Below are 26,778 nucleotides of genomic sequence, written 5' to 3'. Positions count from 1 at the left end.
TAAAAGTAGGTCTGCCTGTGTCCTGACTTGTTTTGTTTTACCATCCTCTGAAACCCTGCCTGCGCTTGGGTCCTCCATACAGCCTGACAAAATGAGTCTGTCCTTGGTTTATGTTTCACCAAGCTGTTTGTGTGTGTCCTATAGATCAATATGCAATTACATCTATCTAAACATTAATGTCTGATGTCATAGAGTAATGTTTATGTGTCGATACTGAGCTTAGTTTAACTCCTTAAACTGCAGAGACATCGAGTGATATTTTTGTTCATAATACATGTGGAGAATCTTCACACTTTTAACTCTTCAACATTTTAAAAATGAAAATCAGAAAACTTCACACTAGAAAACGCCAAACCATTTCTAACCACTCCAGTACAAACAAAAGGTTACATATATATGTTCCATTTTCATAGAGTTGTAATGAAACACATACAGATATAGTTTTACATATAACACTGCCACCTTGTGGGCAGATTTGGCATGCACAGCAAAAACCCTGACTGTGCATTCATCCAAACACTTAATAAGTGAGTCCATGCATCATGTCCTAACAGCCTTCTATAGTCCAGACCAGACTAGTAGAAGGCAGACTATGTTCCACACTGTCAGACGATGAGGAGCAGGGGGAAGATCCTCTGACACCGCCAGAAGATTGAACAGCCCCCAAATTTACTAACAAGAATGCTGTGGTGTGTACAATGGGAAACATATCTTCAGTTAAATGGAATATTCATAACAATATTGTTATCATTGCTGCAAATGTTTTCACCGATGTAGATGACACAGGTGTCGCAATGTCCAACAACTTCAGAATGTGTTATAAAGTTATATGCAGTCCATTGAATTGCACATTTAGACATGCTTTAATCTGTGAGATTAACATCTGAAAGACAGAGACAGAGAGGAGTGTGTGTGTGTGTGTGTGTGTGTGTGTGTGTGTGTGTGTGTGTGTGTGTGTGTGTGTGTGTGTGTGTGTGTGTGTGTGCGTGTGTGTGAGAGAGAGGAAGACAAGCAGGTCGCTGTAATTTGGCAAGTAACTGCAAACAAGCAAACTGAGCTGATTCAGTTGTGTGTGTGTTTTTTTTTAGTTGAGCCTTTGTTAGTAAATGTGATTAATTTGTGGAAGCACATTAGAGATCCACAAACAATCCCCGAGCAGTAAGTAAACAGCGTGCGATGCAAGCTGGTGGTGAAATAGAGAGGAGGCAGGCAGAAGGGCTACCTTGAGATAGTGGATGTTTAACTGGCAGGCCTAGAAGGAAGAAGAGACTCACTTGTTAGTACGGTCAAAAGGTTAGTTGACGAGTGTCTTTGCTATGAACAAAACATGACACACAAAAAAAAGTAACGGTTCACCTATCCACTAACAAAAGAACGAATCAGAGGCAGGACAAGAAAACAGTTGCGTCTGGCTGCGAGCCACACTAGTTTCCATGGCAACTGCACAGTTGTGTGAAGACGGCAGCCTCGGAGGAAAGTCAAGGTCATCGTTGTACAATATGATGAAAAACAAGCAGACTGAGCATCTTGAGAAGTGCTGTAAGAAGATGAAGATGATTAACTCTCAGTAAATAAAACGTATGGACCAGGTCTTCAATATAACTGCCCTCGCTCCTGTTTCTTTTCTTCTATTCCATATGTTTTGGCCCGTGTTAAGCAAACATGGTGTCTATAAATGACCCTTAGGTTATTTGTATGGGAGAGCAGTAAACATGTTTATTTAATTAACAACAAATTGATTATTTTGTTCATTTGATACCAATAAACATAGCCTTTAATACCATTTAAATCAATGTGCAATTACGCAGCTACGTTATAGATTATTTTCATAACCTGGATCAGATCAGTCGTCCATAATAATGAAAATAATACAACAATTTGTCAAAATATTTATTATTAATACATGATGAAGTCACATATTTTTAAAGTTTTTGTAGCACGTGGAGACTCCTGATGCATCTGGTGTCAGAGCAGGACATGTCCGTCAATGTTAATGTTAATTCTTTTACTGATGATTTTATTTTACAGTTTAGTATTAAGTACTGCAGTTTAGTAAAGTACTGCAGTACTAAAGTAAGAGCTGTTTTTGAATTAAGATACACACAAACATTTTTATTTCTCCTTCTGTGCGATATGACTTCACTGATGTGTTAACAACCCAATTTGAATAGTAATTAAACCAGAAATGATAGAAGGTCATCTTCAGCTACTTGCAGGATGGACCTAAAAGTGACTCTGAAATGAAAACACATAATTGTAATTGATTAAAGAAAATCCTTCATACGTTTATTCAGTTTTGTTATTCCAATAATGTTAGCTTTCTGGTTGTTTGTGGTAGTTTTTTAAGTGTTTCTAAGATGACAGGTCAGTATCAAAAATGAGTGACTGTGGCTGCACTCTTTTCATTCTTTTGTTACATTATAAAAATACTATACAAATCAAGAGCATTCACTTGTAATGCCTAGAGAAACAGATTTCCATCCCTGGTGCACAGGGTGAAAATTACCAGCGGGAATATGATGATGTTGCCATGGTTACCAGAGAGAGGAACACATTTTTGTTGACGTGAGCGTGTGAAGAAGAAAAAACGCACTCGTGGTTTTACTGAATTCTACAGTCCTCACCTCAAACTTCTGTCGGAGCTCCAGGTTGACGTCGTCCACCTCGGGAATAGGAACGTTGTAGTACTCTCCCTCCTCTTGGTTCAGCAACTTGTACCTGAGAGAGAGAGACAACGTATCAGTGAATGTTTGCTTTAACTTTTCCTGAAAGGCATAATCAAGGTATTTCTAATTTAGTATTTCTTTATGACTGCACCACATCAGTCATTAACAGTAGGTCTGCTCCACATCAGCAGAACCATCTCGACTCCACTTCCTCTGTAATGTAAACATCCCCTCGCCACTTTACAATACGCAGACTGACAAAGTCAGACAGATGCACTGTGGATGTCTGCGTCAGTATTCTTATGCACAGGTATTTCCTCAAGACAGAAATAGCGTTGGCTTCACTCTGCAGTATTTTTAGGACCGTTTTAAAAAGTGCGTAACTTTTTAAATATGAACAAAATGTCTGTCAAATGAGTTCACACAATGCTGATTAAGCCCGTTAACACCAAACACCAACTCTCTCCGGCTTCCTCAGTATAGCGGCGTTTAGATCTTGTGTCTCCTGGTGACAGTAATTCCCAGGAAGTGCAACATGGCGCTAGCCAGGCTCCTGCAAACAGGTTGAAGTACAGAATGACTGGACACACAAAGACAGAAGTATTGGCATTAGAGCTGAAAAAATTAACCAGTTAACCGATTAATCGTTTTGAAGCTCTTTTCATGATTAAAACAAGATTTCTGATTGTTTTAACTTCAAATACTACTAATCAACTTTAACTAATGTGAATGTTTTCTTCGTTTCTGTTCTCCATATAACAAAGAAATCATTAAAAACTGAATCATTTTGGTTTGTGGACACAACAAGTTATTCGAGAACATAATTTTCTCACATTTTATGGACCATAGATTAATTGGCGTTAATCAAGGTCCCTGAGAAAGTTCAACCATTCGTGACCTTTGACCTGTTTTGACTGATACATTATTGAGTTTATTTTGTCAGCACTTTCATTTGTAAAGGTTTAATTGAATACAATTAATGTAAGATTTGTGTGCCCTAAGTATAATACTTTTATCAAAAATAGTGAGACTTCTACTTCTGCTTCTACTTGAGTAGAACATATCAGTACTCCTTCTACCACTGACCCTCAATTAGGTCCGACTGCTTAACAGAGCCATACACAGAATACACAGAAACATTACACAGTTTCTGTTCATGAAGACCAAGCTGCTGTTTCACACTGAAACAGGCTGGAATCTCACACAAGGTTTGCCGACTAAGAAAGACGAGGTCATGCCCCAAATTCCAAATAAAGCAGCATCGCTTTGTTTTAAAAGGAAACATGATTACATAACTAAAAAAGAAAGGAAACCTATCTTACTTCCTTCTATAATTACTTACTCAATCATCATATAATTAGCAAGAAGAAGCCGCTGCTGATGACAGATTCAAACAAGATTTACATACAACAAATGCTGTATGTATAAAATGATGAGAGGAGCTTACACTGCCTCCAATGTCACTGACAGTTAGTTCAGAAAACACTGGTCGTGACTGCATGTAGTTTAATTTGCTTTTCTATTTTACAGATATAAAAAATATATACTGAGCAAGCCAAAGCAGCACGTTACATCCATATTCTACTACTTTATCCTCCATATAGAGACAAAAAAAACATTCACGCTGTGTTGTGAAAATTCTCTGCTGCTGGTGAAGAATGAAATAGAGAACTTCTGCCAGCTGACAAATTTATATTTTCATTGCAAGGAAAAGGTCAATCTTCACAGGAGTAATCGTAGCTGGAGAAAGATCCAGAGCATCGTGAGCCCTACACATTTATACCTGAGCAACTCCCCTTTCGCATTCCTCCATTAGACAAGGAGTCTGGCTTTTCAGTGTGTAGCTATGCAACTCCCCTCTCGCATTCCTCCAATAGACAGTCTTCCTTTCCAGGTGGTGTTTTCACACCTCTTTATCTACTGTAGGTATCGGGGAGCCGACTCCCTGCAGATGTTGTAGTAAGGTGCAAGTTCAGGCTAGACACAATACACAATATACAAGAGTGTTTCTGGCAAAGTCAAGAGTGCTAACCACGACACCGGCACGTAACATGACAAATACAAATGACACTGACTGACCATCCACATGTCGGCGCTTTGATGAGCTCAGACACTCCAAACGACATGGAGCCCATGAAGTCATTCCTGGTGGTCCGGTCCCAGTCCCAAATCTCAATGGACAGACGGCGGTCCTTGTCTGATGCCTTTAACTTACTGGACACAAACACACACACAGAAAAAGTACGATTTTGTACAAGTTTGCTCTATTCTATCACCATCATATATACATATTTATATGATTATTTTCATTGTTTTAAGTAAGCGTACACTCGTGCAGTTGATTTGACCTGATTAGACTCACAAGGTGAAGGATTCATTCCAGCAGGGGTTGAGAGATGAACGGATGGTCCTGGTCTTCTGTTTGGTTTCGTTCTTTGGGTCGGGGATGAGCTTGAGTTTAACATATGGGTCTGATAAACCGTTTGGATCCATGGGAATCAGGTTCCTGGCTTCACCCACTAGGAGCAGGAGGGAAAGATGACATGGAAAGAGTAAACAATTTTGTGTTTTAAGTCGGCCACAGACTTTCAGACTCTGCACGCTGTGTCAGGGGCCGAAGTGAGTTCAAACAAAAAAAAAAACATGATATTGTACATTCTTTGTGGACAAAGGTGACCAAACTCACCATACTATTGACCCTCTGCAATTAGATGTAATAGACTGCACTGCCAATAATAACAACAGTTGTCTGGAAATTATAGTGGGAACTAAACAGACAGACAGACAAATAGAGATCTATCTATCTATCTATCTATCTATCTATCTATCTATCTATCTATCTATCTATCTATCTATCTATCTATCTATCTATCTATCTATCTATCTATCTATCTATCTATCTATCTATCTATCTATCTATCTATCTATCTATCTATCTATCGACTTGCATATTCAGCTTCTCAGCTAATGACTCAACAAATCAGGCGCCACATATGCCGTTAGCAGGTGCTGCGAAGCAAAGCATACTGTCAAAATTCACTTGAAGTTGACAGTGTGAAACAACACTAACAGGAATATAACACTGGTGGGTGTTAGGGCACATGCACTCATAAAATAATAATAAAACATACACAAGAATAACTGAAAGGAATAACTTGCCTACGTGTGGATTTCACAAATACTGTAAAGTAAGACAATCGAGTGACCAGTGTAATCTATGTATCTGTCATTGTTTGGCAACACATCAGAAGATAATGAAAGAGAGGTGTGACATTTCCTTGTGTCATAACTGGCAAATGGGAAAAAAAAGAAGCCTCCTGTAACATAGCAACAGGAGTCGGGGGGGCACGAGGTGTCGCGAGCGTGTCACCTTCACCATGGCGACAAGATCTACTGTAAGTGGCCACAGGCGACACCATCACTGCTCCACTGAGCAACGTCATGTAAACGCACAAACAAACCGAAGCAACAGGACACTTATTAATTCTCACGGCATGAATTAAACAATCACTGAAGACGGACATGAAAGGGACCTCAGTGAGAAAGAAAGGAAGGACGAAAGAAAGAAAGAAAAGCAGAAACAGGATGACATTAATTCTCTACGACTGTGTTAATCAGCTGCAGCTTCCCCACTCTGCATATTTAAATGTAATCGGACGCAGTGCAGAAACAAACACACCGCCAAACTGAAGCTTCTACCGAGTCAGTGTGAACTTTAACACGAGGACATATTTGATGAGATTCTTCATTAAAGCTGTAGAATGTGAAAAAAAGAAGGGAAGTTTGGCTCTGGAGCATAATCTCCCTGGGCTGAAAAAACAAAGCCAGCAGAAAAATGTCATGTGGAGTCACTGCAGCTCATTTCACTCCGTCTCTGTGACACGTCATCATAGTTTTTATGACATTTTAGTTTGCTTTCATTACCGAATGTGACCATATCATGTCAAGCGACATCAATACAACATACTAATAGTTGTGAATTAGGGGGAAAATAGTTTGTAATAGTTGTAATGGCTCATTTTTTGTTTTACATTCTGTGAACAAAATATTAGACACGGAACTAAAAGAACACCTTTAAATTCCTCCATGTACGAGAAGCAGTAACAAAAAGAAGAAAAAGTAAATAGTGGGACAAATAATTAATGTGTTTCATAGAAGTTTAACACTGAAAACAATTGTCTTATTTTCATGCAATGTCACATTCTTTTCATGGTCTTCCAGTTTTCGGCTGTAGAGGGCAGTGTAGATTCAGATTTGTATGTATAATGAAAGTGTCCGAGAAGCTCGGACACTGTTCATGTTTGAAAAAGTGTTTAAACCGCATACATGTGTAGTTTTTCTGTGTGTGTGTGTGTGTGTGTGATAGAGTGGAATTACGGTACTTATTCAAGTTTTGGGTTTGTTTGTGTTTTTGTATGTTTGTTTCAGTTTGTCTGTTTCCTCATACGATTGTTTACGGGCTTGCTGAAGTTGCATTGGTGTTCTTCAATGGCATTTCGTTGCCATGGAAACGACTGATGCCTGTAAAACTTACCACAGCCAGCAGAGGTGAGGATTTACATGAGGACGGAGGATTGTGAGGACATTCTTGCTCAATCCAGATGTGAATTTTAGCGGTTAAAATTAGGTTTATGTCAGAGTGAGGTCAAAGGTTAGTGGGTGAGGCTTTTAGTTGTGTTGTTTAAGGTTAGGGTAAGGGGCTTGGATATAAAAGCGTGTGCGTGTGCGTGTGTGTGCGTGTGTGTTGATTGAATGTTCTGTTTTTGTATACTCAGAAAGAGCATATTCAAAATACAGACACACACACGCACACACACACTCATACACAGTTAAACATCACCATCAGTGGTGATCAAGGACAATCTTTGCTCTCTGTTGTTGCTTAGATACAACAAGAACTGCTCGCCTTCTACGTCCTCCCCTCTCTTTCCTCCTTATGAGATAGTTACCATTAAAATGAGTGTGTCTGTGTGTGTCTACTTCTGATAACTGGTTTAAGTGCTTACGTTAAGGTTAGGATTATGGGCATTAACTATGGTTATGGTTTATTTATCCAAAAATGAATGGAAGTCAATGCAGGGTCCTAAGAAGAATAGTTGCACAAAACTGTGTGTGTGCTTTCCTGCTTGCACGAGATTTCACTTCTTTTTTTTTTACTATCAATGAGGGAAAAAAAAACAACAACAAAAAAAAACTGTTGTTTATGTTATTGTTTTGTGCATCAAGTGTCTGAGGACAAGCGAAACCACCACCCTCTGCACGTCTGTCTTGCAACCATCCCACGCACAGAAGTGAAAATGTGAAATGTTCTGCTTTTTCCTAAATATAAACAAAAACACAATGAAGTACAACAGCTTTTAGCTAACACTTTTAGAGTGTGGATCATCTGCAATGTGTTAATTGCCTTATATCTCAGATGAATGATCATCTAAAGCAGTGTTTAACTATCACTGCTCTGCATGTCTTACAGCAGGGGTTTCTCACTCCTGGTCCTGAGGAGCCACTGTCCTGCATGTTTTAGGTGTTTCCCTGCTCAAACACACCTGACTCAAACGGTCAGCCCATCGATAATGAGCCATATTTGAATCAAGGGTGTTGGAGCAGAAAACACCTAAAACATGCAGGACAGTGGCTCTACAGGACCAGGAGTGAGAAGCCTTGTCTTGCATTTTTTCCTGTTCTAACACACATGATTGAAATAAACGATTCATTATCAGGCTTCTGAGAACAAGCTCACCATTTGAATCAGGTGTGTTGGGGCAGGGAAACATGCAGAAACATGTTGGTCCACAAGACCAGGATTGGGAAACACTGATTTAAAGTGAGCATGTTGTAACACCTGGACACAACAGCAAGTCTAAACATAAACTTTAGTCCTTGCCCTTAGTCCAAGGTTGCAATCAATACTCTGTTAACCATTTCCTATGTAACATACTCACAAAGACATACTGCGTGTGTCACCCCTCTTCACCTGTATGCGACCTAACTAAACAAAAACACGCTATAAACGAGTGCCAGAGCTCCTGAAAAGGTTTTGAAATTCAAATATGCAGTTGCATCAGTGCCATGTTTGACCAATAAATGCCGGATAATCACTGGCTGGGAAAAAACGGGAGATGGATGAATCCCTGTTGTGCTGATATCAGGGATCCACATGCAAAACAAAGCTTTTATTTTAGGGTGAAATACTGATTATATGCAATTTACAACATTCCCATGTACCCAATCATTTCTACAGCTGTATCAGTTCAGTTATTGAATACATATTTATAATAAATGAATATTTATTATAAATAACTAATTTTTTGTTAGAACTATTTTTTGTTGTTTTAAACATTAAGTGTTTTTTGTTTTTTTAGTTGTCATCATTGCAAACTGTCATATTTGCTACCAGTGACATACATTAAAGTTACATCCTGCAATTTTAATCATGTTGAATATATACATGGTAAAACAATAATACGAACAAATGAGAAGCATCAGAGGTTAATATAGCATATTGCATAACAGTGTGTGCACTGATATAATTTGTTGTTTTGTAAATATTTAATTATTCCTCTGATGTGCCACTCTATCTCTCTCTGTGTTTGTGTGTGTGTGTGCTTCTGTAAACAGGTCAAGGGGGACATTTGCATGTTTGTGTTTTCATAAAACTCCTCAATAAAAGGAGATCACATCGTAATGAGTGGGGGAAAAACAAAGATGGGAGAAGAAAGAGAGTCCAAACAAATGGATAAATAGGAAAAAGAGACAGAGGGTGCACAAGAAGAGGATGAAGAAAAGTCATTTTGACAACATTAAGGAAGGAAGAGGAACATGATTGAATGGACACAGCTCAGTAAGCAGAGCGAGAAGAAGAAGACATGGTCTTGAAGGAAATGTCAATATTGGAAAAAAGGGATGGAGAACAGTGGCAGAGCGGAAAGCAGAGGAAAAGGAACAGGGGTTATATATATATAGAGAGAGGGCCTGTGAGTCGGGTCTGTTTATTTGGTTTGGAATATTTAATCAAGTCCACACCGGTGTGGTAAACCACAGAGGTTCGTCACTCGTCTGTAGGAGTCGGAGAGAAACTGGAGAACAAGCCGAAGCTTCACTGTTCAGAAATACAACATCCGAACAACAAAACACAGCAGAACACACACACACACACACACACACACACGTCTGTCGCCTTCTCTCCTTGTGCATTGTTCTCAGTATTGATCTCTGTCTTCTTTTCAATCAGAGCACATGCTTTGTCTAAATGGCTCCACCAGCTTCATTCATTTCACTGTTCTCTTCACTTTATCTGAAGTTTACCTTGGACTTTTTCTTTCTAAACGAAATAATAAAGACAGAGTTGCTTTTGAAAAAATATGTCTCTCTTTACATTTGGAGACCTTGTAGCCTTTAGCAACGAGTACCTGACACTTTTCAATATTGATTCATACATTTGCACATGTGATTTGGCAATTCATTTGTCATATTCTCCTCTCTTTTGAAAGAGGCATAAAACAATCTTCTTTAACATAACCGCGGACCGCGGTTGCATAGCCACTGTTAGCAGCGAGACACCATGTTTCTACCGGAGCCTGTAAGGACAAACGCGAGAGAACAAATCAAGCGTCTCTTTACTTGTAGCGGAAGTCCCGCCTCCTCTCTCTCCGCTTCGTCTGTTACGGCCGCGGTAGCTCGCCCTCTCCCTCGCCTCACGAACCTCATCTGCTGACACGGAGAAAGACGACGAGGACGACATTTGACCAGCTGCGGATACCGTAGCGCTCAGGGAAGGGAGGGGGTGAGGAGAGCAGCAGGTCTTTGTTGTAAATTTCAGCCTCTCCTCTAGATGGCACTATAAACTACTTATTTCCCCTTTAAGCAGGTTAACCACACAGTTGGCAAAACAGCTAGCGTGTCCAACTGAAGACACACTGTCCAAAAGCTACTTACAGCGCCTCCTTCTATTCTGTTTGTTGTCTGTTTTTCCTCCTGTTCCTTCCCCCCGTCTGTGTGCTCTGTGTGTGGGCGTGACTAACTCTCTCTTGCAGTCAGCAGGTGAAACTCATTTTCACAATCAGACCCAATCCATAAAGCCACTGGATTTCCAGCCACTCATCGCCAGATCGTCCACTTTCTACAGCGTGGTGACAGTGTTGGCCAGCTTTCTAGAAGTTATCTTTTTCTGTGTGAACACCTGTTCCATTCACCTGCCTGCTGTCCATGCCTGCTTTGTGCTCGCTACATTGCCGACCTCTCTGTGATCCTGCCCGACTGTCTTTGCCCCAGAACACATCTCCCAGTTGGACTCAGGTCTGCCATTACATGTGGAGACGCCAAACAACGAGACTCTTATTCACTTGCCACTTTCACCAAACCACGTGGGATTCCAGCATTCTCCAGCACCCCTTCCCCTGCACATTTATTCACCATGTCACAAATAAATATTGACTTTAACTGCATTACTATGTTCTGTGTCTTGCATTTGGGTCCGGTCCCTGTTGTTACCATAACACTTTCAGCACTAACAGCAGAAATGTTTAGATTTACTGTAAAGTAATCATATTATAGCCTATCCTAAGTTAACCTAGTTCCCTGGTGTTCTAATGAACATGTCTGTGACATGCTTTGGTCAAAATACCATAAGGATGAAGCACCACAGCAGTTCAATCACCCTGCCAAAACAGCCCTGTTCAGAACGCTTGGTTTTGAGTGCCTGTCTCTTTAAATGCAAATGAGACACAGGAAACTGCGTCAGCGTCACTGAGGCTCTGGCAACTAACAGCAGTTAGCATTTGGAAAAGCCATCATTTGCCAGCTCTAGCTGGCACATTGCCGTTATATATAAAATGTATCCACTGGACACGTAAATACTCTGAGGCTGGAAGTTTGTGTAGAACTCTGTGCTGCACTGTGCAGCCAAGAATAGAACTACATCAAGGGTGTCAAACCAATTTTAGTTCAGCACCCACATACAGCACAATTTGTCAAATAAGAGCATAATAACCTATTAAGAACAAGCACTCTAAATGTTTCCCTTTGTTTTGCATTAAATTAAGTATCTTTTTACAAAACAACCTGACATTTGTTGAGAATTTCAACAATATTATGCCTAGGTTAACCATTTCAAACGCACAAAAAAATGTAGCCACAGGTATCTATAACTGAAAATTTAATATTTCACAGTACCTTGATACAGGGTACAACTGGAGCGACAGCAAAAAGGTACTCATACTTTGATTTCTTAGTGTGTATGAGTGGCCATCAAGACTATAAATACATATCAAATTAGGGGGACATCAATTTGACATGGTAACAGCCGTCTCTCCTGTCTCTCTCTCTCGTTCAGCCCTGTCCAACTGAGGTAACCATGCCAACGACTCCACCAATGTCTCTGAAGTGACTTCCATAGACAGGTGTAAACAAGGGCAGGAAATATGTAACTGTCGGTGTTTACTGCAGCTCAGAGCTTATTCAACAGTGACACAGAAAGAAAGAGAGAGTGAGCAGAATCTTGTGTAAAACGTGGTAAATAAACACAAACCAAAAATATAAATAAACTCATTAATGCAAGTCGAGAGAACAAAGGATTCAAGTCTTCTGTGGAAAAAAAAAACACCTCTCTCTCCCACTCCCCCATGTCTTTCTATCATAAAGAAATAAAAAACAAACAAGCAAACCCAACAAAACACATCTGCCACTTCTATTTTATGTGTAACTTATTCCTGGTTGATCCGCATTAAGTTAGAAACACATACAGTCCTCCTACATATTCCCTGACCAACACTGCCTGTGTGTGTGTGTGTGTGTGTGTGTGTGTGTGTGTGTGTGTGTGTGTGTGTGTGTGTGTGTGTGTGTGTGTGTGTGTGTGTGTGTGTGTGTGTGCGTGTGTGACAGAGGTTGTGGATGTGACCCAGCAGTCATTTCCCTCCCTGCCAATAGCATTTTAACACGGGACAGTTCTGCACTTCAGGTGCTGCTCATGATTGACAGGATAATTTAGTAGTGTTGAAAATACACACCACGACACACACACACACACACACGATACACACAGGTCATGAACGTAGTCATTTTTTTAATGCTGACACAATTGGAACTTGTAGTTTTTCACAAATCACAAATGTAAACTTTTTTTTTTTTTTAAAGGTGAATTATGTAGTACATCTAAAGCAACTGGCCATAAAATCCTCCTAATATGTCACAGAGACTGTAATAATATTCATATAACATACTGAACTCACAACAAGTACAGCACAGTCAAAATATTCGCATTAAACAAAAATATTTTGCGGACAGCAAATCATGTTTATGTTTTGAAATGTGGCGCCACCTACCGCCGTCTAACCAATCATTGCAGTCAGTAGAGTCTGTGCTGCCGAGCAACCACGGGTTGCCAGTTACGTCTGAGTTACAATGGCAGAAAGAGAAAACGAAACCTAAAAGACCTCTGTATTTTGAATTTGAGTGTAGTAACCGTTTTTGGCCACATTCTAACATATGGCGCCTTTAAAGAGAAAAAACCTGGATTATGAAACATGTGCTCATTAATATTCTTTGTCATTTATTGTTCTCTTTTGATAGATAGCATAGAGGAAACTGTAGGCAACGCAGCATATTGTACAGGAGGAACATTTTACTGTATTTTCCTGAACATTTTTACAGATTTACACATTTCTTCAGTGTGCACTATGCTACATTCAGCATTAAAAGAGGTCAGGAAACAAACTGAACCTTTGTAAATGACTAATAATAAGTAGAGTATTAATAGTGTCTCTCTGTTGCATTTGAGTTCACATGGTCCTGAATGAATCAGAGGGCAATGAGATGTGCATTACTGTCTTTATACTTTGCATGGTGACCTTGAGTGTCCTGAATGGCGCCTATATATACATAAAATGTATTATTATTAGTAGTAGTACTGGCAGAAAGTAGTTCAGAGAATCCATCTGAAGGCGACAACCTTGGGTTCTATTTAAAAAAAAACAAAAAACCTACACCTCCTACACTCATAAGTAACTTGATACGCACAATATCTGCACATTTAATCGTGACTAAAATTGCAATTCAACTCCACTAAAATAATTTAGTTTTATAAAAAACACACAACATACTTGCTATGCATGCTTTATTTACATGTCAGGTCACTATCAATTTGTTTTCCAATATTAGGTCGCATCTACATCATTAAAAACCTTTCATAATTGTGTGCTGGCGTTTATTGTGCGTGGTTATTGTCATTCCTCCAAGCACCACACAAAATACCATCAGATACCAATTTGACAGTTTGAAACGGTTTGACTTTTATTGGAGCTAATGGATAAAAACAAGGTGAGTCTTTTGCCTGTGAAGTGCAGAAACAATTCACCATTTTTTTTCCCACATCATTAGTCTGGACATCTGAATGAAAGTATAAATTAAGTCCAACGACGTGAACAACGTGTCGCTGAAGATCACACATCTGAGTCACAGTTTCATCACAGCCAACATGAAAGTGTTGGCGAGAGAGAGAAAACCCTGTGACCACGGAAATCTAAATCCAGACATTTCTTTCCCTCAAAGACCTCTATTTTGCACCGCTCGAGTCACATCAGGGAACCACTATAACTCGCATCAATGTGAAGCTGAGCTGCGTGAAGTACAACACAAAAATATACCTGTGACGTGTAGCCTGTCCCCGCTGACCTCAATCTTGAGGAAGAGACGACCCCGGCGCTCGGTGTGGTCCATTCCACACAGGCTTGGCACGTTGACCACACACTGCTTGTGCACGTTCATGTCGCAGGCTGGACGGAGACAGAAAAAATTAAATTCAGTCCTTTGTGATGCGTTAGATGTCCTCATGTTCACAGTGAAAGGTTGCCTCTTTTTCTTTCTTGCAATCTCGTATGAGGATAAATGAGCTTGACTGTATTTCCTGGGGTTTGTGCACTTGAACAAAACAGACATTAAGCAGAGATCAAGCTACATCACAGACGGTGTCATCGTCTAATTTGATGGTGGAGGTCCCTGAGGACCAGGATTGGGAAACACTGTTCTAAAATAATGTTAATTTCACTTTATACAATAGATGGGCAAGGAGCCATACACTCTTAGAAATAAAAGTGCTAAGTAGAACCATGTTAGGTTTTTCGGCTTGTCCTCATAGGAGGACCCTTTTAATAAAGGTTCCACCTAGAACCCTTTCGGAGGGTTCCACCCACTAAGAACCCTTTTAAAACCCTTTATTCACGAAAGGAGTTTTAAAGGGTTCTCTGGATCAAAATGGTTCTTACTGGAACCATTAGTGTCACCAAGAACCCTTGAAAAACCCTTTCTTCGGGAAAGGTAGAACAGCCCTTTTAGAAGGACCCTTTTGAACCTTGTTCACATTTTGCTGAAATGTAACGTAATGATGTAATTATTAATCAAGAATGCCAAAAAATAACTGCCTGCTGTACCTTTAATCTATAAATGCTGTCATAAATATCTCTTCCCCCTACTTTCCTATGTCCCTTACTGTCCTCTAACTTTCTCTCTGACATCCTCCCTCTTTCCTCCCCTCTGAATATTCTGCCCTCCCTCGCCTTTTTGGTCCTCTTCCATCCGACCTTCCATCTCCTCTTCTTCTCTCCCTCCGCTCAGCAGGCTTGTCAAGCTGACACGCTGGGAGGAGACACGAGAGATCGGGGAAGCAGCTCGCAATAGCGATGGCCTCCTCGCATCAATTTGTTCTGGTGTGCTCCCATTACCATCTGTGACGAGGCCACCACCAGAGACAGCACAGATGATAGACAGATTAAGAGGAGGAGAGAGCGATGGATGGAGATTAAGTGGGAATGGTGGAAGTGGGGACAGAGGGAATGTACAGCAGTGACAGACTCAATTAAGAATAAAATGAGGAGGGAAATAAAAACCATGATGTAGAAGTAGAAAAGGAGAAAGTGTAAAGAGAAGAAGGGAAACTAATGGGTGTCAAGAGAGGGAAGAAAGAGAAAGGATGAGACTAAAAGGAGAATGAATGTGAGGAAAAGAAAGTGCAGGGTGGAGTAATAATGATAAAGAAGAAAGGAGGAGTTAATAAGAGGAGTGTGGGTGGAAAGAATAGGAGCAGAGAGAACTCAGCAGGTCGGGACAGTATATTCTGCATGAGCCTCAGATGTGGGGAGTGTAGTACAGTGCCAGTCTATTCCCATCTGTTCTAATTAGAGCCCGCTCTAGGATGGAAACCAGCACAGCATATTTTTTTTTTTTGACAAAGGTGCTCACACACATACACACACATGCACGTTCACACACTTACTGTCACATTTCATCCCTTGGTGGATGAGTCCGTACAGCAGCGAACCACAGTGGTCACAGAAGGTGGGACTGCCGTACGAGTGGATCTTGAACTTGTGCTTGCTTCTGGGGTCCTGAGCATCGAAGAGAGGGGAAAAAAAACCACCATTTATATTGGAACTGATTGATTAAAGAGACAAGTTTAAGAGATGTAGAGTTAAAGATGTCACCTAAAGTGCTTTATGGATTAAGTACTTGGAGAAAATACTTTTATTTGACCTAAAGTTATTTAACCAGGCAGGCACAAGGCAGGGCCTTTTGAGGGAGAGGGACCAAGGGGCTATATAAAACAAAACAAAATGAGATAAAAGTGTGCCAACGTTTTGGCTTTTTTCCCCCTCTTGCTTCAAAAGACTAGAAATGAAGTCAAGATCTTTAACTATTTAGCGTCACAAATCTATCAGAATAGAGATGGTATATTATGGTATAATTATAAGTCTCACCAATCAAAAGTCTTAACATTTCTGATGAAGGGGGAAAAACAAAAAAATCAGTGGCGGCCAACTGCTCCTACACTCTTAGAAATAAGGGTTCCAAAAGTGTTCTTATACAAGGCCTAAGGTTCTACCTGGAACCATTTGTTTTTCAAGGGTTCTTGGTGACACTAATGGTTCCAGTAAGAACCATTTGGATCCAGTAAACCCTTTAAAACCCCTTTCCTGAACAGATTCTTGGTAACACTAAGGATTCCAGGTGGAACCTTTATAAAAGGATCTACCTGGAACCAAAAAGGGCTCTCCTATGAGGACAAGCCGAGGAAACTTATATGGTTCTACACAATAAAAGTGCTAAGTAGAACCATATCAGGTTTTTTGGCTTGTCCTCATAAGAGAACCCTTTTTGGCTCCAGGTATAACCTTTTTTATAAAGGTTCCATCTGGAACCATTTTGGAGGGTTCCACCAAGAACCCTTGAAAAACCCTTTATTCAGGAAAGGGTTTTTCAGAAGCAAATGGTTCCAGGTAGAACCGATCAGCCCTTGTAGAAGGACCCCTTTGGAACCCTTATTTCTAAGAGTGTATTTAGCACTTTTATATTTAAGAGTGTAGTTCTAGGAAGATTCCTAGTAGAGGACGGGTAAAATACAGAGGACACATTTCTCCACAGAGATTTATAATGTTACCTTAATCTTGATGGTAAATCGTATTAACACTTAACACTCATGTACATTGCTGGATAAGAAAGAAAGAAACAAAAATATCCATCTGGGAAGGATTTGTCAGGTCGTTATCAGTTCATGGGAATGTGTCAAGTCCGCAACATCATGTCATCTTGAAAGCCTTACCAGCATTCTGTCTGGTTCAGTGTTCAAAAGTTCTAAAGGCACAAATAAACACAGCTCAGTGATCCTGTAGTACCAGAGTTATTGTTACAGAGCAAGTGGTTATCTTAGCCAGAACATCTGCCACTGTGGCCAAGAAAAATATAATAAATCAAACTCGTAAGCAACATTTTTTTAAGCAAAAATCAATTTCCAAGAGAACAGGTGGGTAATCTTCTTTATATTCTACCTGGCCAAGTTTCACTAGTACTACAAAGAGCCGAGGCAAGCTAATTTCTACAACCGCCACACAAACAAACGTAGCTGTAATTAAAGCCCTGCAAATGAGGGCAGATAAACCTCGAGTGTCGCCTCCGTAGAGCTGAAATGTGTCAGAACCACTCCGTGTGTAATTATACAGGCCACTGACTGAGAAGCGGCCTTTTTTTCCATCAACACAAACATGCTAAATCAAGCGAGAATCATGAACAAAGAAGAAGACGAGTGCAAAAGAGAGAGAAACATCGGGGAAGGGGAAGTATGAAAAAACAATAGGACGCTGTTGAGAAAACTGTGGTTTGATGGATCGTACTCATGGTCCCTGTGTCTTCTCTCCTGGCCTTTTCCTCACTTAATAGTTGTGGGAACTTAAAAATATGTTGCGCAGTGAACATTCATGGAAACAGACAGAGGCAGAGGAGCGAGTGTCTCCCCAGTGTCTCCCTTTATTTGACTGAATTACCTGTCCTCACTTTCAAGTCTCTAGACAGCGAGAGCGTTTCTTACTTTTATACCAAGCTTACTCCTTTCTCTCATATCTTTCCTTCATACATTTCTTTCGCTCTCTTTGAGCGATTGTTGCAAATGGGGAGGAAATCCACTCACAGTCATCTAGAGTTGAGCCATTTCCAGATTTGAACCTAATGGATGTCAGATTAACTGGCTTACATTAGGTTAGACTTCAAATCTGGAAATGGAAATGTATTTTTTGGGCACCAATAAAACCTAAATAATAAGAAAAAACTGTGCTGAAGGCTTTACAATTCAACATGAATGAAGGAGATCACATTTCAGGAAGAAAACTGTGCTAATATAGTTACATTCCATATTTGAAGCTGACAAAGCTGACAGATTGTTGTGAGACTTTAAAAACAGTTTTTTCTTATGATTTAGGTTTTATTGGTGCTCCAAAAAAATGTACCAGCAGTCATTGCATAACACAATGAAAGTTATGCTCCATATCATGTAATCTTAGTAACATCAGGAGCAACTGATGATACAAGAAATGTAGAACGATTGAAAAAAAAAAAAAAAACTCCCCTGCATATTGAAAGAAATTTGAGATAGAGCCCTTTTCTTTCTTTGTTTTGATTATGTATCAAACATAATAATATGTACAATATTAAATGTGCAAATGGCTGAAGAGGCAGAACACTTGGCAGCTTTCACTCTGGCCCACGCTGCTGCCACATTAAAATGTTTGGTTGAGTGAACACCGTTGTAGATGTTTTTGATTTATTCCCACCGGTGTCAGAGAGCCCGAGTTGCACGGTGCCAAAAACGGAGCACAGACCGATCGATTATATTTGTATAGCCCACTTTTACACAGTTTGGGTGGGGAACAACTCCCCCACAAAAAATGTGAAAAAAGGTATGATGTCATAAATCACAAATAATAAATATAATATTCACACTGCTAAAGTTGCCCCAGGTCCTGCTCTAAGTGTTCAATGATCCATCCGTGAGTGAAAACAAACGGGAGCTCGGAGACGACAACTGCAACCCTGCAGTTGTTTTTGCTCGTTCACGTAGATGCACATGCAAACATGCATGAGCAAAAACACATCACAGCACATACAGAAGCCTTTAGGTTCTATTCCAGAGTGATCCGTAGACAAAAGAGTGCCTGACTCACAGTCAAACATGTACGGTCCAAAGGGGATATTTTGTGGAGCTGAAGCACTGGCAAATTCAGGTAAAACGTAATTGAAAAAGAAAGAAAGAAAGATCATATCTCAAAATGAAGAGCCAAATAAGACGGCAACTCAGTCTGTATCTATGAAACACACTCTCAGACATTTAAATAGCAGACATCATGTAGCGCTGGGCAAACATGTTAGTATGCAAACTGTCAGAGCTCCTGCTGCTTCGGCGAAAACCAGGAGGTAAAATGGCTGCAGTGAGGCGAGATAATACCACTGCTGAATTCCTCTGAGCGAGGGCCACATCAAGCAGAAGAGGAAGAGAAGTCAAAGATGAGGGAATGACAACGAGGTAAACGCTTCTCTGGCTAATTACAGTGAGCCATTACCAGGCACAGGCATGGAAGTAGGTAATAATATCTCATCACTTATGGGATATTAGTGCCATAAAAACGTGAATGGGAGAGTAAAGAGGGCTGATGTCATTCACATGCTTTATACTAACTGGGTTGATGATCATTCTGATCATCCTGGTCTGATTTGTTGTTGGAGCACTCCATCCACTGAAGTGTACACAAAGCCTTGTTCACACTATGTGCTTTCCAGCTCAACTTTCACACGTGTGTTTGTGTGTGTGTGAAATATTCCAAGACGCGATCGAGGCTCACAGATGCCTCCTCAACATGTCATGGTCTTCCGGTTTTATTTCCAGCAGCATGCTGAGAATTCGATTTGATCTGCAACAGCTCAAGCCACAACATCCAAGCAGAGACCAAGACGAGGTGAAGGCAGAGAAAACTCAAGCAGCGGGTACATCAGAGAGAAAAGGAGAGGGTGAAGGAAACATGTCAGAATACAACATCAAACAAGTGCAGAGGTCGTCCAGTAGACGTCAAGCCAACAAAGATGATTTCTGTGTCACTTCTCAGTAGTATGGAGACTTAGTCGTGATGTTTTATTATTAATTGTATAAGTTGAAGTTAAGTTTCACATTATTAAAGAATATTATAGTTAGCTATCAAGTTACCTGTTTTAAAACTGCTAAAAGGGATGTTAAAATGTGTGTGAATGTGAAAGAGACATTTGACATTAATTTAAAAACGTGGAACTGCAGGTGCTTTTATTTTGAAGTGCAGTAAGCAATATGTTGGTTTTCCTGGCTGCATTACTTCTTGTTCTTTACTTGCTGATGAAGCTTTACTTCTTGTTGTAGTTTTACTTCCTGTTGTAGTTTACTTCCTGTTGTAGCTTCACTTCCTGATGTAGTTTTACTTCCTACTGTAGCTTTACTTGTTGTTGTAGCGCTACATCCTGTTGTAGCTTTACTTCCTGTTGTAGCTTTACTTATTGTTGAAGCTTTACTTCCTGACGTAGCTTTACTTCCTGGTGTAGTTTTACTTCGTGTTGTAGCTTTACTTCTTGTTGTAGCTTTACTTCCTGATGTAGCTTTATTTCCTGATGTAACTTTATTTCCTGATGTAACTTTACTTCCTGATGTAACTTTACTTCCTGTTTCCCTTCAGTTACCTTTTCCTACATTGATCTGTTGTAAAAAAAAAAAAAAAAAACCTGCATCATTAAGCATTAAATGTTACGTTAACAAAAGAGACAATGCATCGGCAGTGATTCGAGGCTTCCACTACACAACAAGTAGGGCCTTCTCCTGGTTATGTTAAATTATGTAGTGAGTATTAATTGTTCACATGCAACACCTTATTTACTGTAAAGCAAGACTTTAACAGACAAACTGTAATCATGGTTATATGATACAGTGGTTAGATCTGAGCCTTCTGCTTTATGTCAACACACTCATGGTGGACTGGACTTTCATAACAGACTTTATGAACTCCTAAATCCAGACTCCAGCACAGCTTTGTCAGGGACTTCCTTATTTTTGTTTTTCCAGTCAGTCAGTGGAGCAACTAATGCACTAAACACACAAAAACAAAATGGTCCCCAGGCATCGCTGCGGGGAACTTAATCTTTCAAACACATCAACACACCCAAAATACTGAAACTATTTGAAAGACAAGAATCATACTGTGTGGGTCTGTGTGTTAGGATGAGGGTCTTGGGGAAACAATGTGTGCAACTGCACAGTTGCTATGGTGATAATGGCTTAGAGAAAATTATGTGATAGACTGTGTAAACAGAGGAAAGCAAACAGAGAAGGGAAAAGAAGTAGGGAATGGCTTAATAAAAATTAGGTGTGTGTGTGTGTGTTTGAAGTTCATGAAGGTCGACATCCACACAACCACAAATGGCACACAGACAGAGGGAAAGTGAAGAAGAGGTGGACAGCGTGTAACAGTGACAGATGATAAAACGTTCTATTTCCTCAAGGCTGAAGTTCAGCTGCTTTGCTGAATAAGAAAAAAAGAGAAAGAGCGCACAGGGATGTTTTTAGCCGTGAGGAATCTCACTGGGCCTGAACAATTTGGTTTAGTATCTAATTGCAATTTGCAGTTTGATAAGTGATATTGTTCCAAGCTCAAGCTTCAGTTTAATTATTGAATGTGATTTAGATTTGAAACGAGAGGAAGCATCATCGCACGAGTTGACTACGTGCTGCAGCTCATGTCGTTTGCTACAAGGAGAAAAAGTGCAAATCCTTTGCTGTATTTCTGGATTCTACAGTATAAGTTTAAATATAAACAGTGAGTGTTAAACCTTAGAGTACACACAAGTGTCCCATAAGCCAGGATCCCAGTCTGAATCATTTAGAATTATTATTATTTTTGCACCCACACCAATTAGTGAAAGTGAATTTGACCTCTGCATGTGTTATTGGTTATCAGGTTTGATTGAAGACAGCTCAGATCCGAGGAGAACTGAGACAATGCCTCGCTTCTGGCCATCCAGCCAGGTCTTATACATTCTCAACCCTGATCCTCAGGGAACACTACTCTCCATGTTTTAGATGTTGCCCTGCTGCAACACACCTGATTCAAATGAATGGCTTGTTATCAGGCTTCTGCAGAGAGCTTGTTGGACCACGGCTGAGATAGTGTATCATGTCCAGACACCTGCAGGGAACTATAAAAGCTGCCTAGTTTGTGTCTTATGGTAAGTTATGGCTGTTTATATAAAAATATGTGAGTAATATTAAAGGGATAGTTCGAAAGTTTGGTTAGATTAGTTTTGTTTCAAATATTATTCTATCAACACAGATATGTTCATCGATAGTCTGCCGTTACAATTGATTTGCCTCGGGTGCACTGTGGAGTCGGTATGAGTGTTTAATGCCATGCTAACTTGTACCATTGACTTGCGCTAGCCATAGCACCAGGGAACTCGGGAACTAGAAGAACTGAATGAACTTTCTTGAAAACGTTTCCAGACGTCTCCATCGCCTGGAAACTAGGTTGGAAAATAGGTCTTATGTCCAAAATTCCGAATTATCACTTTAAACTTAAAGTTGGCTGAATTTTCTCCAACAAACAGTAGTGAACACATACAAGCCAGGCACAGAAGCACGGGGGAGTACTGGGGAGCAACGGGGGTTGGGTGCATTGCTCAGAGGCATTGACCCATCCTGAGATTTGAACCAGCAACTCTCCAGTCCAATTCCTTTCCTCTTGGCCCAAGGTTGCCCCTTTGTTTTAATAAATATCTATACTGTAGATATCTAAGCTGCTCCTCTTAAAAAAAATATAAGGCCTGATTTGACAGAAGCATTTTCCCCTGCTGACTCACCATGTCATGTTTTTCAAATGAATGAGTGCGTGATAATGTGTGGATGACAAACTGTCTTGATGAAATGAGCAGAGATGTTGAAAATTTGCATGTTGGTGAAACTACAATTTTTTAGTATTCAGTCCTCAAAAAAATAAGGGTGCAAGGATGTCAAACTGACAACGCCTGACATACAGACACACAAACACAGAGACATTCAGACACAGACACCTGGGCGGGAGGGGGACTGCCTTCAAACAATCCAACTGTGCCACTTGTAGGAGCTAATTGTCTTCTGACACTGATAAAAACAATAATGAAGCAGCGAGTCGGTGACTCACAGCGGTTCGGAGCGAGATGACGCGAGACGCATCAACAGCATTAAGCAGCAGCAGTGAATCTGAAGCAATGAGGGCAGACGGCTTGAAACGTGCTCTCATAACTGACCTTTTACTTTTTTTTATTTCAGAACTTATAAGAATAGGTTTTCCTCTAGTTTAACTCCGGCTATCGATCTTAAGCCCCAGAGAAACGTGACTGTGCTTGTTGTCTTTGGGCCGTGTGCGTTTTCACACCACGGCCGTAAAGGGAGACACTGGCAGCTGTATTGACGATCAATCATTGATTTAATTATAGCACGATGACATTCTCTCTCTCTCTCTTTCCACCTGCAGCCGCCTGTCAGTGTTTAATGGGCCGTTGCCTCCAGACTATCCCACTGTAGCCTCATTATGTTAATGACAGATTTATGGTCTGTAAACTTTAAACACAAACTACAATGTTGCTACAAGAGGCTACACACACATTTAAAACTTCTGTATTTCTGCTCCTTGTCTCTTTTATCTGTATCTACCTCACCTCCCTCTTGTCCTTTCTGTCCTCCATTTTTCCCTTTCACCCCAACCTGACGAGGCAGATGGCCGCAAATCTTTGAGTCTGGTTCTGTCAGAGATTTCTTCTTCTGTTAAAATACTTTTTCTCTCCACTGATGCCTAGAGTTTGCTGAATGTGTTAACTGTAGGGTTTCTCTGCTCTTGATGTGTTGTCTATGATGTTGTCTATGATGATGTATTGTTGTGATTTGGTGCTATACAAATAACATTGAATTGAATTGAATTAAAACTTAAATTTAGCAATATTGTGCCATTTTAACCATGTAACACCTAAGCATTTTTTTTGCTTATTTTAACCATAAAGGTGCCAGAAAATGTGCTGTGAATAAGTGTTTTTTGCCCATTTTCCCAAATGAACTTTCAATATCTGGCAGTTGTTTACAATATATTGCTTGTTAAAATAGTGTACTAACAATTTAAAATGAAGAAAAACAAAATGTTTAAAAAAACCCCACTGTATTTCAACATGAACACCACATTTTGCATGTTCAATTTTAAATTGGAACAGTATAAAATGTATTTAAAATAATATTTGTATGTCTCAATGTCAAAAAACAGGCCAAAAATGGACACCATGCACAGGCATTTTTCTAACTCTTTCCTCTCTGGTGACAAAGACGCTGATTCGCCGGCTTCCTACAACAGCGTGAGTGAAATTACCGTAATAACCACGCATTGGCTTTGACTTTTTAACTTGTCAGCATTCAGATGTTAAAGCTCATTAATGTTGTGCCTCCTCTGATTGTATGACTCTCCAGTATAGTTTATTCAGCGAATTACATATGGAAAGACGTTGGGATAATCAAACACACCACTCGCACACATGCAGACAAGTCGCAGCGCAAACAGATGCAAACAAGATGTGAACAAGCTCATTAGTGGAAAACATGGTACACAGGGCAACATCAGTATGCAAGCTCTATGGACTGAGGAATAATGTTGTTTTCTGTTTATGGGATGTGTAGTCAGTTAAGATGAGGACTTTCAGTATTTATAAGTCGTGAGAAGGTTTGGTGTTATTGCTAGTATTATGCAACAGCTGCAAACAAACAGATTCACTATAGACAGAGGACGCACGCTGGTAATCATGAAAGGATCTTGATCCTATAATGTAGACTATATAAAAATACTCCATTGCAAATATTACTGTAAGCCTTATCTCCTAGGACAGGGAGCTCTAAAGCCAAGGCAAGGTCACCTTTTAACGCTGCACTTCGTTTACGTTTGGTCATTTCTGTTACAATTTTGCCTCTGACTGCTGTTCGCGGACAGAATCTATTTTGCATTCTACATCCTTCTTCTGAAAACTGTCAAGCAATACTATCAGGAAGAACCTTTTATCCCATCAAACTGCTGAGAGGCCGTGTTCTCCGAGCAGTAGAATTTGCATCTGAAACTTTTCCCGGGCACTTCTTGGCGTCTTCAATCTTACCCTGACCCGTTTGCAGTCGTCTCACTTTACTCACACAATGTCGCTGTTGCCGCCATCTGTCTTGACATAAAACAAATCGCTCCCTGCGTGCAGCGCGAGACAACAACGCAGACAGATCTAAACACAACTTACAAACACAGAAAGACTCCCCTGTTCCCAGTAGGCTTAAACAGCTTTGTGTGAACGACAATGGTTTGCATGAAGCGGACATTAGTTTATTAAAGGGCCACTTGACCACTTCCTAATTTCCACATAAAATGTGTTATTTGATCATCAGACAGTGGATCTGAGATGTCTCATTCCCACAACAACAGAGGAAGTGTGTAAAATTGACAAAAAGTCGACATCAACGTCACTTCCTTCACTGTTCTTCACTGTGTTTCTGTCAATTATAACACGTTTTACTCTGCAATTGAATGTGAATTAAACAAACCCAGCAGAATCATAATGACTTTATTATTATAGGAGTTTATTCTCCATTTTACCAAGTGAAAAAAGTAGTGTATTCACCATATAAATAGTGTACATTAATACTCCAGCGCATTTACTTCCCATCTTAGAGCGACAGTGAAATAAAACTGAGCAGACGCAGGTGTTGGGGCTTAATCCTTCCCTGCTGTGCCCTAATTAATGACAGAGAACGGATCCAGTGTTCAGATGCAGCCGCACTGCACCCCTCAACTTTCATCATCAAACGCAGCGTTTAATTAGACTGACTGGGTATGAGGCTTGATTTCACGTGTGTGTATGTGTGTGTATGAGTATGTGTGTGTGCCTCTTTCTGTCTTGAGCTGCGGCTAAATCTTAATTGTAATCACACGAGAGGCCAAGCGGAAGGAAGCCTGTGAGTGTATTTCTGGGTGGTCTGCCATCTGACTGGAGTTCTCTCTGGCTATTTGTATCGGGGTACCATTGAAAAACACGGGCGGTTAGAACTCCATCTCTGCTCAGTGGTAATTGAGCTGTGAGAGAGGCTGAGCCGTTTGGAGGATGGTTGACTCTGTCAAGAGGTAGTGGAGAATCCCACTTAGAGTAAAAGGACTCCAGGCTTGGTACTGCACCAACAAAAATGACCGCATACAAAATGTAAACACATGTAGGAACTACTTTGACACATTTAAACTTAGACAATAATAAATATGAGGTATGGCCCCTTTTAGAAAATGTGGTACGTTCAGAAATGTAGTGATTTTAATTTTTTTCAATTCGATCGGGAGTATATGCTCCGACAATCTTTTATCCTCTCTTCTTATTTTGTATTAATGGAGAGTTTAAAATGCATTTGACATTGCACTGACTCTCAGATATCTCATTCAAAGCCGCAGAGCTCCATAAACTGCCTCCTTAATCGACGGCTTGACTAGAATCAAACTACTTGCAGCTAAAGTCAGACAAGACTGAGACTCTAATAATCGCACCTGATGCTAAAATCCCTCAGATTAAACAGCAAATTGGAGCTTTAGGCTCATTCCTCCAGCAGAACCTCAGGAACTTTGAAAATCGCTCGAGACAACTAGATAAACTGCTTCTTCCATCTGATGCAAACTTAAGATCTCTAGTGTCTAAGGCCTAACTTGAAATGATTATTCATGCTTTTATTTCTTCTCGTTTGGACTAATGTAACAGCATT

General features: G+C 40.1%; 1 protein-coding gene across 2 annotated transcripts in view; it reads right to left on the bottom strand.

Moving 5' to 3' along the window:
- Positions 1-26,778, bottom strand: part of prkcab (protein kinase C, alpha, b) — a gene marked incomplete at both ends in the record, with an annotated part of 99,573 nt that overhangs the window by 11,737 nt on the left and 61,058 nt on the right. The window contains 6 exons of one of the 2 annotated variants that reach the window (XM_083896404.1): positions 1,223-1,252; positions 2,625-2,718; positions 4,746-4,880; positions 5,029-5,185; positions 14,303-14,431; positions 15,928-16,039. In XM_083896404.1, the coding sequence (XP_083752530.1) occupies positions 1,223-1,252; positions 2,625-2,718; positions 4,746-4,880; positions 5,029-5,185; positions 14,303-14,431; positions 15,928-16,039 (657 nt within the window). The remainder of the gene's footprint in view (positions 1-1,222; positions 1,253-2,624; positions 2,719-4,745; positions 4,881-5,028; positions 5,186-14,302; positions 14,432-15,927; positions 16,040-26,778) is intronic. The other variant, XM_083896405.1, reaches the window with a different exon arrangement.

The sequence above is a fragment of the Microchirus variegatus genome (assembly GCF_963457635.1).
Source record: "Microchirus variegatus genome assembly, chromosome: 10".
Lineage (NCBI taxonomy): Eukaryota > Metazoa > Chordata > Actinopteri > Pleuronectiformes > Soleidae > Microchirus > Microchirus variegatus.
This window is presented reverse-complemented; position numbering and strand designations above follow the sequence as displayed.